Source organism: Chrysemys picta, chromosome 2 (assembly GCF_011386835.1).
Source record: "Chrysemys picta bellii isolate R12L10 chromosome 2, ASM1138683v2, whole genome shotgun sequence".
Lineage (NCBI taxonomy): Eukaryota > Metazoa > Chordata > Testudines > Emydidae > Chrysemys > Chrysemys picta.
The window spans coordinates 7,145,171-7,157,352 of record NC_088792.1 but is presented as its reverse complement, the minus strand read 5'-3'; the positions used below and the strand labels follow the sequence as shown (position 1 = coordinate 7,157,352).

Genomic DNA, 12,182 nt, shown 5'->3' with positions numbered 1-12,182 from the left:
GTATAGAGGGGAAGGATGGCCTAGTGGGTAGCAAACTGAACTGGGACTTGGGCTAGGCTGCGAATAGGAGGGTGGGGGCCTCAAAATCTGTCCCCATTACAGGAACGCCAGTCCTTGCACTCCCCGAGCACAAGGACTGCGGCAAGCTAGTTATGGGATGGGGAGGAGCAAAGGATGGGGATGCACCAGCCTCTCCCCAAGTGCACTGTGCCCTTTCATAGGCCATGCTGAGCAGGGTCCTGGGAGCATCTGGCTTAAATCAGTGAGGGTGGTTCTGGGACCTGCTTCTGGGGCAGTGTATCCCCGCTTCCCACCGCCACAGTTCAGCACTCAGTTAGGGGACTGTATTCTGCCCAGCAAGGGAACAGCTCCCATGATCCAACAGGTCTCTTCCTACATGTCTGTGAGCCTAGCAATCTGGTTTCCCATGATGCCTCTGTGTTACCTGAACTTCATTTTGTTTCCTATGCTTGCAAGTGTGTGCACGTGTTTATGCACGCGCGTGTGTGTGTGTATGTGCGTGTGTGTGTGTGCACGCGCGCATGCATGCATGGGTGCTCGGCACCTTTGTGTCACCATCATTTCAAAGGAGGGCCCCCGTGCTTAAACAGAAAAATTAACCATGCGCTTTAGAACATCTACTGGCCAATCAGAAGGTCCCTTTCGGTAGCACACTCAGAGCTGCTACAATGCAGCCATTGTTTGATGGTGACATGGGTGTTTCCACTTAAAATTCTGAATGGGGAAGGAGAAAGGATTTTGGTCTGCTTGCTTGGCGTAGTAATTCTTCGCCACCACGATCCCGTCTTGGAGCACAAGCCATTGCGGTGGATGCAAGCACATGTTTCAGCACAGCCAACGTACCCAGCTTCCTTGGGGGAGAAGCAAGTTAAGCCCCGTATTGCTTGCCTCCTGCAACCACTGCTTGAAAAACAAAAAAAGAACATTGGCAAGCCCAGCACTCCGCCGGAGGAAACCACAAGGACATGTTCCCAGGGCTGGGTATTCTGATGTAATAGGGCTTGCGGTTAGCATTCTAGTGTGGCATTTCTAGCCCCAGATCAAAATCAGAACTGTCATTCTGAGTCCAGCGTTACTAATGTTAATGAAACTCCGGGGTGGGGGAGGGAGGAGGAAGAAAGATGCTGAATTGGTTGGTTTCTTCCTGAGTTTATTTCTCTGTTCAGAAGACGAAATGATGATCTGTCATGTTGGTAGATGTTTTAACCCTGCTAAAGCTGATCTTCAAACCTGCGACAGATCTGTTCCTTCCTTGGGAGAATGGAGACTCCCTGCAAGAGAAGGTTCCTTGAAGCTGTGACTTAGAAATTGGAGGTGAAAAAGACCTCTTAAGTATCTAGTCTGTACCCTTAATGCAAGATTGATCTCTAGAGATCGATGCAGTCTAAAGCAAGGAGGCCTTTCTGATGAGACTTTGCAAACCAAAGTCTTGCATGGACAATAACGATCCTTAGGCACTTCTGAAAGAACAGGTGCTTTCTCTTAGCATCCCTGGGCCAAATTTCTCCTCCATGCATCTTTGTGTTATGTGCTGACGCCCTCCACCCCAGAGCTGGTTGCATGTCAGTGGTGCTGCATATCCTGTGGGCTCAACCCTACACGTCCTTAGGCAAAAATCATAATGAAATCAATGGGAGTTTTGCCTGAGTGAGAGCCAACAAAGGACATCAGGATTTGGCCAACAGTTTTCAATCCACTTTGGGATCTTTGGGGATGAAAGATGCTGCATAAGTCTCATTTGACACACCCACATAAATCCTGACTCTCCTGCAAAATTCACAGTAACTTTAGTTCACTAGGAAATAGGGGTAGCACTTTGCATGCTGTCCATGTACTCAGAAGACCCCATGATATCCTGTTCCCATAAGCTCTCACTGCTTCTTTGACCTTTGTGTTTCTGTTCTCAGCAGACAAAACAGCCCGAATCTTTATGCTGCTAGTATTGTTGGGTTACAGTAAAGCAGAATTCATTCTAATTTAGTACTGTTTTTCCCCCTCATCATTTGTGCTGCAGGAGGTCTTTTATCGCCTCTATTTGATTTATACTGTTGGATACTCCATCTCTCTGGGATCCCTGACAGTTGCTGTCCTTATCTTGGGATACTTCAGGTAGGCGGCTCTGTTTTTCCTTTTGGGGGGGGTATCAGTTTAATCACACAGGTCACCTAGAGTGGACTGGAGGAAACTTAGGTTTTTGTCAATAACAAAGCTCCTCCTTTTGTGTGTGTGTTTCATCTATCGGACACAGGGGTTGTTTTAATATTTACTGGTTGGGTTGTGTGTGGTGCCATTCAAACAAACCTCTTGGGGTTGGGTAGAACCCCCCCAAATCCTGATGTAATCACAGCAGGCAGACAGAGCTCCAGACCCAATGCCTCTGTCTGTGAAAGGGATTCGAGCTGAACGGAGCACATGGAAGCAATGGCGCTGATTCTTTGGTCCCCTTGTGGTGCACAGGAAGCAGAAATAGACTATAAGCACCAAGGTAGGGATTCTCCCAGCATGAGGGGCATAGAGCCAACAGAGCTGGATCCTACACCTTGTCCCTGCCAGGAGAGGCCAGAGCCATTTTGCTGACCAGGATGGAAAATGTTTTCGGTACTCTCGCGCTCATGGGGCGGAGCGAAACAAAGGGGCTGGCTAATGATTGGAGCAAAACTGGCCAATCACAGCAGAGCAAAACCAAATAATTAAATCAAGCTGAGTAGCACAGCAGTCCGGCGCGCCTTAGAAATGGCAGCTAGCCTTACCTGCCCCTGGAATTGGTCCATCTTCCTGCAACCTCACCTGGGCAAGGAAACTGTACCATCCCCATCCTTTGAGGACCACAGCCAGCTGGTAGAATTTAGAGCAGCCAACAGACTGCTGTAACCTGCACCCAGAGCTGGCACCGGGCAGGGAACCCAGAAATCCCGAGTACTGATTCTGGGCCACCCCTTGGGCTTCAGACACCAGCCGAGCAAGCTCGTGCTTGGGGCAGCAGATTGTAAGGGGCGGCATTCCGCCCAATCCTACGGTGGCACGGCCGCCTTTATTTATTTATTTTGTTGGTTCACTGCTCCGGCTGCCCTGTAGGGGACGGCGGCGCGGAGGAGGGGAGCACCCTGCTGGGAGCGGGCCGCGCGCTCTGTCTGCCCCAGCCAGTGCCAGGTCTGCAGCAAGCCCGACAGCCCGCATCCTTCCCTCCCTGCTGACCTTCAATTCACCTGCAGGCGGGAGCGGCATGGAGCCCTCCTGGCAGGCGGTGTGGCGGGAGGGGCCGTGTGGCAAGCGCCCCGGCTGAAGGAAGCCCTGGCCACTTGTGGATCCTCCCCTTAGTCTCGGGGGGAACCCTTTATCTTACGCCCGCCCACTTCCTGGACCCCAATAAGTAAAAAAAACCAACACTACACAACAGGAAGGGAAGTAGAATATTAGATCGAATTGAAGCTGAAGAGGCAATCTAGCCAGATAGGATGTAATTATTAACACAGGGACAAACAACCCTGTGCCACAAATGACCACAATTCTCTCGGGCCTTAATTTTACATCTTACCTGCAGGGAATATAATTGAGTGTGACATCTCAGGGACCTTTAAGCCCATCCCCCATACTTTAGTCTTGCTATCCCACCCGACTGCGAGGTCAGCTGCCTCGGTGGCGTTTGTTCAGCCTCCAGCCAGTCCCCTGGGTTACGCCAGGGGTGAATTTGCACTGGAATGGGCCTGTGGCTGTAGCTTTGGGTCACTGCAGGGGCACAGCATTCCTGAGAGAAGAGGTGTGCTGGGCTATCAGCACTGTGCGGAATCGTTCGACCCCACGGTGCCATTAGGAAGCACAGCTGAGCTTGACTAGGCCCAGTTGGACGTCTAAACCGTTCCAATCCTGTGTCTTCCCTCCCCACTTCCAGGCGTTTGCACTGCACAAGGAACTACATCCACATGCACCTGTTTGTCTCCTTCATGCTGAGAGCGGTCAGCATCTTTGTGAAGGACGCGGTCCTGTACTCTGGGTCGGCTCTGGAGGAAATGGAGCATCTGTCTGAAGAAGACCTCATGTCCATTACCGAGGCCCCCCCAGCGGATAAGTCGCAGTTTGTGAGTACTGCTGTATGGCCGGTTACGTCTAACCACTCCTTCTTGTGTGGCTCACTCTGGGTACGCTGGTGATCTGGGGCCTTATCCACTTCCTGCCTTTTCCCCAATGGGAGACTGGGACATCTGACCCCTCTTCCCCACCTAGTAAACCACAACGTCTTCCACATCCCCTCTTACACCTTCCCTGGAACCCAGCCCACGGTTTATATGCAATGACCCAAGAGAACCATCTGGTCTGCTTGACCAATGCAAGTTCTTCACCCCTAGTCATCCCAGGTAACACCAGAGCTAGGGTTTGGGGCCATTCCCAGCACCGTTATGTGGAAAGATGGGCATCTCCTCTTTAAAGAACAACGTCAGGGCCCCGTTGTACAAAGGATACGTTTACACAGCCCACGGAAGTGAGCCTGAGAGCCCAGGTTGACAGACTTGGGCTTGTAGGGTTCATGCTACGGAGCCATAGAGGTGTTGCAGCTCTGGCTACCGCGCGGGGCTCTGCAGCCTCGGGAGAGGGTGGGTTTCAGAGGTTGAACTCCAGTCCGAGATGCAACTTAAAAGTGCTGTCTAACACCGTCGCATGTGCCCAGGTCTGCCTGGGCTTAGAGGTTTGCTGCCGTGGGCTGCCACAGGATGTGTCAATATACCCGTAGTGGCTGGGGAGAGACTCCCTTTTTGAACAATATCCGTGCCTCCGTTCCACCAGATATGTCAGCACATAAGTTTCCCGACATGTCGTTCTCCCACCAGAGTACATCATGAAATGATTTTCCGCTCGGCAGCTCGTCTCGGTACAAACCATGCAGACATCACTCAGCGGCCGTTTCTAGGCCATCTGACACTCCTGTGGCAGAGACTTGGAGACAGATTCCATTGTCACCTCTACATGTTGACTTTCACCGTAATTGGCTGTCCCCATTGTCGTTTATTACTATTATGTATTGATATGTTTCTGGTAGAACCCACTGTGTCCTAAGGTCAGGGATAGCTCAGTGGTTTGAGCACTGGCCTGCTAAGCCCAGGGTTGTGAGTTCAATCTTTGAGGGGGCCTTTTAGGGATCTGAGGCAAAAATCTGTCTGGGGATTGGACCTGCTTTGAGCAGGGGGTCGGACTAGATGACCTCCTGAGGTCCCTTCCATCCCTGATATTCTATGAAGGGTCCCAGGCCTGAAGGTTTTGCTAGATCTTCACCTAGTGGAAGTTGGTGGAACTGTGCCAATTTATATGTAGGAACTGGCCCTGAAATGGCAAACTGTGGGTTATTCCTGTAGCCACATATCTGCCAGTTTGAAAAGCGCTTCCCCCGTTCCCCGGATGTGTTCTGAATTTTGAAACGTTAGAGGGCTATTTCAGAACTAGTAATGCCACTTCACACATTAGCATAGCCTGGTGAATACCATGTATGACGTGAAGAGCTGGGCCAAAAAATTGCAATTAATTTTTTTTGCACCAAAAAATGCTTTTTTTTGGGCCCCCAAACTATTTGCTAAAATCTGGTTGAATCCGACAAATGATTTTGGTTGGGGAAAAATTGTTGGAAGATTCCAAACATTTCAGCTTGACTTTTTGAATCAAAATCGCATTTCAATTTCAAATTTGCCCAGTTAAAACACACACACCCAATGGCCGAATCAAAACAATAGCTCCTCCCCTTCACCCCCCCCCCCAAAAAAAATTGCTTTGAATTGTCTGAAACATTTAGTGCTTCAATAACAACAACAAAAAGGCTTTGGTTCAAATCTAACTGGATTTTTTTCCGGATTTTTCCGTTCAGCCCCTGAATGGACAAATCCGTTATTTTCTTAGTTTTAGTTACGTGTCCCCACTCTGCAGAGGATGTGGGTCTATGACAGACCGTGCCACTTTACCTCAAGCTTTAGTGACTCATGTTTAATTCAAAAAATCTTCAATTTGATTCCTTGTATTGGTCAAGATGTCGGCTATTGCATTAGCTCCGCACTAGCCAACATCAACTAAAAGGAAAACACTCAGCGTTTGCAAAGAATGCATGTACTTTGCTGCATTCATAAAGAAATTTTGTGTAATAAATAACCAGAAAGAAATGATTTCTATTTCATGAACTTCAAAAGCAAATAAGTACCTAAAGGGTTTCGCAATGATTAATATATTACTTTATTTCCAAAGAAAGTGGGAGCTCCATAATTATTTCCTTGGGCTGTTAAAGTGTGGGTGGATGGTAATTTTCTAAGAATATAGAAAGTATCATTTGAATAGGATTTTAAAAAAAATTATCTTCTTTATATATTTTTTTCACTCTTTGTCTTTAACAGAAAGACAGCTCTGCACACTGAAAATTCCTCTTTTTAGCCACCGAAAAGGGCATGAGCTAGGCAATTCTGTGCCAGTCATGCTGGGCTACATTGTTCACTTTAGAATATTCTCTGAGCAAGAGGCAGTGTCTATATGCACTGTCCCAGGAGGACATGTTTTAAGTAGAGCAGGTCAGAAAATGGATTGTCCATCCTGCAAAAAATTTCGAGATTGGGGGGGGGGGGGAAGGCTTCCCAAATTGGGACAAAAAGCCAAAATTTGGACATTTTCACAAAACAGAAGTCCCCAGAAAGGTTCATTGTAGGTCAATCAAAATGTTTGGTTTCAATTTCCAACATTTTTAATTTTAAAAACCAGAAAATAGAGCACATTTTGAACTAAAAGTCGCTTTGAAAAGAGAAATGGAAACTTTCTGGTCGGAAAATGTCAAAACGAGACATTCTGTCATTTTCAAAATGATTTTTTCCAAACGTTTTCATTATGAAATGTCATTGTAATGGATTCAAGTTTGCGTAAAAAAAAAATCAATTTGACCAAAATGGCATTTTTCGACAGAAAAATGTTTTGATGAGTTTTTGACCAATCACAAGCTCACTCGCCGGAGTCATTTTAAAAGGGACTGCACGAAGCCCTATAAAATCCACTGTCAGGAACAATCCTGCGTCAGCAGCGGGGTGGGACAGGGCAAAGGATGGGGTCAGCATTGCGCGCACCAATTACTGCAATGTGGGATGTACATTGCGGTTAGGGTTGCCAACTTTCTAACTGCTGAAAACTAGACACCCTGCCGCTCCCCTGCCCCTTCCCTGAGACTCCGCCTCCAGTCCTGCCTCTTTCCCAGGCTCCACCCCCTGCTCACTACTCCCTCCTGTTGCTCGCGCCCCCCCATCCTGGGACTCACCTGCCACCTGCAGAGCTGGGCTGGGAGGAGCTGACACGGTACCTGCCTGCCTGCCCAATCGGGGCATGGAGGAGTGGGGGGGATCCCTGGAGCAGAGGGCCAGGGTGGAGAAATCGGAGCACAGAGGGGCGGGCGTGGGCCAACAGGATTCTCACACACACACCCCAACATATCTGCCAGAGCGACTAGAGCCAGCCAAGAGCCAGTTAGCCACTTCTCTCCATGAGCAGCTGAGCACAGAGCAGGTCCTCCAGGCTCCAGCCGCAGCTGTTGCGCTTCCCGCCGGGTGGTGGTGGAGGCCGGTTACTGCAGGTAACCGGACTTCTAGTGTCCAGTCAGCAATGCTGACTGGACACTGCCAGGTTCCCTTTTCGACCAAACTTTCCGGTTGAAAACCGGACAGCTGGCAACCCTACTTGCTGTGGTCGTTCCCCTGTGCTTGGAGTGCGGAATCGTCACTCCATAGCTATGATGCCGTGGATACCACTGTGCAGTAAGGCTGAGACAGCACTGAGTTTTGTTAATGTTCTATATCTAATTAAAGCAATCCCCAGGTTAAATCTGACTCAACCGACTTGCATATTTAGGGCTAGGTTTTCCCAGGCGTGGATGCAGCAGTCTGTACTGATTCAGCAAAGCACTGAAGTTCCGGGTGAAATTCTTCCTGTGTTATTCCGGAGGTCAGATTTGATCATCACAATAGCCCCTTCTGGCCTAAAAGTCGGAGAGTACAGCTGCCTCCGTCCCACTGTCTTCATGGCCTTCAGCGTTTTGCAGCACAGTGATGGAATAAGAACTGAATCGGGGGTCTCAGACTGTCCAAAGTTCCCAGTTTCCACAACTGGGGCTGGCTTTTCGAAAGCGCTCCGCTCCCCTTGTTCTAAGGCGAGTGGCTGAGCGCTTTGGAAAATCGCAGTTCTTTTGAGAATCCGGCCCTGCACCGGGGTGCCGAGCCCTGCTGTGTCTATCGGTGTCATCTGTGGCTGTACACCGGCTGGCTCTGGAGGTGTGATCTCTGCCTGTCCATTGCCGCTCACCCCGTGCTAAATGCAACCTTGATGGAAGTGGGCACAGCTCCCTTTGACTTCCAGGGAGCTGCATCTGCTCGCACCAGGACTGAGCCTGGCTCCCGCTGGCTCCTGCAAAAGTCTCCAGCTGTGCATCTGCTCCCTCTAGGTGCAATGAGCTGATGCTCACCATGTGTGTAGTGAATGAATGTTCCACCTACTGCCGGTGGAGTCTGCACCTTCAGCCTACAGCAGGGCACTTGCTGACTGTTATCTGTTGCACACCTGCTGCCTCAGGGCACCATCTAGAGCAGCTTCCTACCTGCAGCTCACTTGCAGGGTGTGCTGGTGCTTGTTTACCATCTGTACAATGCTCCCCCGCCCATGCACCGTGTGTGTGCAAGGTGCCCCTGTCATATGAATATATCTGTGGGTTCCTGAGTCGCTGGCTGAATCCACGATCACCCAGAATGCTGACACCCAGAGCCAGCACGTGCAAACAGCAACAGATGCTGGGTATAGAATCCCATTTTGATGAGTCGCTGGCATAGAAGAAAGAATTGTCCGTAAAAGCAACGGGCTGGCACTCGAAAATCCTGAGCAGCCCTAACCCAGGGCTTCGAGTGCTCTTGGTGAGGCGCAAAGGCGAATGGTAAATTCCCTGGGGCAGATCTCAGGACCTCTCTCCTCCAGCCAGTGCATTGCAGCCCGAAGTGGGGGCACCTGCTTCTCTTCTCACCCATGTTCTCCTGAACAGTCAGGAGCTGAACACTAGGTCAGATCTGACGTTACACTGGGATAAATCCATAGTAGCTCCATTGATGCCAGATCCAACCCACTATCTTAAAATGAGACCTTGCTCAGGACAACCCAATGGGACTAGCTACCCAACCATGTCAAATACCCCTTGGGTCTTCCACAGAGAGTTCATCTGAGATCAGATTTCAGAGCTGAATTCCTTCCCACAGTAAACCTTATGGGCCGGATCCTCGGCGGGTGTAAATCAGCATCGCTCCCCTCAGGTTAATGCAGTTACGCCATCTGAGGATCAAGCCCTATAAGATGTTCCTCCTTATTATTGGAATAGTGCCTAGAGGTCTCAACTGCAGTCACTTGATCTAAGTCCTGTACAAGCAGGTAGTATTGGTGTCTGCACTGAAGAGTTTACAGTCTAAAATGGAGGCAAAGTGAGTGGAAGAGGTGGGACTAGAACCCTTGGTCCCAGTCCAGGGCTCTAGCCATAAATCCAAGTTACTGCCTGTAGAACACCCTCTGGAGAGCCTGCGCCAACTTGCATGGTAGCCTTTTTCTTCTCCAGTTTGTTTTCACGCTCTCGCTAACCCATAACTACCACTGCTTCAGGTTCACACCACATTTTTAACCCCCCTTTCTCCCTCTGCCCTCACTCCAGATGGGCTGTAAGGTCGTCGTCACCTTCTTCCTGTACTTCCTGGCGACCAATTACTACTGGATCCTGGTGGAAGGGCTCTATCTCCACAGCCTCATCTTCATGGCCTTTTTCTCTGAGAAGAAGTATCTTTGGGGCTTCACGCTGTTTGGCTGGGGTGAGTCGCCGCTGCTCTCGGGGTTTTCTAAGCTGACTGTGTGTTTGTGGGTGTGTGTCTGTGCAGGTCGAAGAGAAAATGAAGACAGAGTTAAAGGGCTGGGAGGTGTTGCTTGAAACATCACCCTTGAAGGCCTTATTATCTGCCCTTGTCCACATACTATCTCCCCAGCATGCATTGGAGTCCTCATCAGGACACGAAGCAGCAGTGGAAATGCTCCATGGACAGTCCTCCGGTCTGCCTCACTCCATGAAGGCAGCTGGATCCATATACTAGCTGATCCACCAATCCGTCCTCTGACTCGCCCCGTCCCCTGAATCCCCGCTGTGTAGTAATGCACGGGGAATCACCCGAAACTGCAATGTGCAGCATACAAAGGTTGCACTCCTGCTACATGGGCTCCCCAAATCCTGTCCCAGGCAGGGCCTCCCTCCCCCGTGGAAAGGGTGGCAGGACCGCGTCCCTGAAGACAATATTTAGTTGGATGTCTCGATCACAGATTGATCCCGTGCAGAGCTGACCAGAGGGTGTTCCTGGAATGGAGCGCTGCAGATGATTTCACTCTTAAATAATTCTCTGCCCTTAGAGATACAGGGGCCAGGTCCTCAGCCCGTGTAAGTTGACACGGGTGTGACACCGGCTGGGCCAGCTTCCCTTGAGACTGTCAGCATCTGGGGAAATGGTTGTATAAATGGGACATTCAGCCAGGGCTCAGGATGTTGGTTCATGGGGGAGTCCGACACTCTGATTTCCTTCCTCTGGCCTCAGACTCTCCTGCCACCGGATTTCTCGAGTGTCCAAGCGCGCAAATGGAAACCTGCAATTTGTGGGGAAGCTTTTTTTTTTTTATGCCTGGATCTTTTCTTGGAGCAGGGAGGGAGGGAAAAGGTGGGGGCAAGCCATTCGTGGAAGGCTGTTTACACACAAGTGTTTAAGAAGACAATGTGCTTTTGTTCCCCTCTGGCCCTGCCGCTGGCTTGGTGAGACAGGGCAGGGACGAATGAGGTGCAGATCGTTTGAGGGCAGCGCGATAACTGCCTGCAAGCGTCTGATGGGTGGAAACACCGAGGGAGAAGAGGAAATGTTTAAGATGGCGCTCACGGGTGTAACGAGACATAACGGGGTTCAGTACATGAGCAAAGGAGCATACAGCAGGGAAAGCTTCTCGAGGGAGGTATCTATTCGAGTTTCTCAAGTGAAACAGCAGAGACCTTGTTTTAAAGAAATCCACTGGACAAAGCCCTGGAGAATATACTGCAGGCCACAAAAAGAACAGGAGTACTTGTGGCACCTTAGAGACTAACAAATTTATTAGAGCATAAGCTTTCGTGGACATCCGAAGAAGTGGGCTGTAGTCCACGAAAGCTTATGCTCTAATAAATTTGTTAGTCTCTAAGGTGCCACAAGTACTCCTGTTCTTTTTGCGGATACAGACTAACACGGCTGCTACTCTGCAGGCCACAAGCTTGCCTTATGTACTTGGTCATTTCCACCTGTGGTTTCTATACCAGTGGATCTCCCAACTCGTCAGATAGTCAACATTCAAGGTGTAACATGTATGTCCCGACCATGCGGTGTGGAACTCTGTCCTCCTCTAGTGGTGGCTAAGCCACCTAGCAGTTGACAAGCCTGCTACAGCTTTGCTACGGAGCTTGGCCTTTGAGCTCAGGCAGTAGCGGTTTGCGTCTTGAGATCCAGGGGTCTCAGAGGTGTCAGCGTTGCGAAGACTATGAAAGCCTGGCTTTCCCTAGTGAAAGAATGATGCATTGGCTAGTGGGATGTCCAAACATCCGCGACAGGACAATTCTTCTTCCAACTGCTATTAGACTGAGAATTCTTTGGACTCACATATTTAAAAACTCTTCAAAGCCCTAGAGTAGCAGAGGCACCTTACTAATTTAGTCTTGTGTCTATTTTACTTCTGAGAGAATTGCACCGAATGTATGCTGTCGCTTATTATTAAAATGAAATGCTTGGTACAGAGCAGGCCTGATAAATGATTTCCTAGTGCAAATCCTAGAAATAGGGGCGATTCGGTAGAAATAAGGCCACACATTTAGCACAACGCAACATTGCTAATAATGCCGAAGTAGCCAAAAAAAACCCCAGTCAAACGGGCATCGGATCCTTTCATTAACACTTCCGATCACTGCCAAAGTATAATCAATTTATTGAGCCGCTCACAATGCTAAAGGCACACCTTTCACAACACCAATTATCCATTTGACTCCAAACATTCGTGGCTGTTCAATTAAATTCCTCTGGAATGAGAACGGATGATTTCCTCCAGTTGCATTTGGTTTTGCTTTATTTGGATTAGCA

The 12,182-nt window shown here is 49.4% G+C and overlaps 1 protein-coding gene across 3 annotated transcripts in view; it reads left to right on the top strand.

Moving 5' to 3' along the window:
• PTH1R (parathyroid hormone 1 receptor) overlaps positions 1 to 12,182 on the top strand; it is a 170,710-nt gene that overhangs the window by 133,143 nt on the left and 25,385 nt on the right. For all 3 annotated transcript variants that reach the window (XM_005286268.4, XM_042860463.2, XM_042860451.2), the window contains 3 exons: positions 2,036 to 2,130; positions 3,911 to 4,097; positions 9,707 to 9,860. In XM_005286268.4, coding sequence (XP_005286325.2) covers positions 2,036 to 2,130; positions 3,911 to 4,097; positions 9,707 to 9,860 — 436 coding nt within the window. The remainder of the gene's footprint in view (positions 1 to 2,035; positions 2,131 to 3,910; positions 4,098 to 9,706; positions 9,861 to 12,182) is intronic.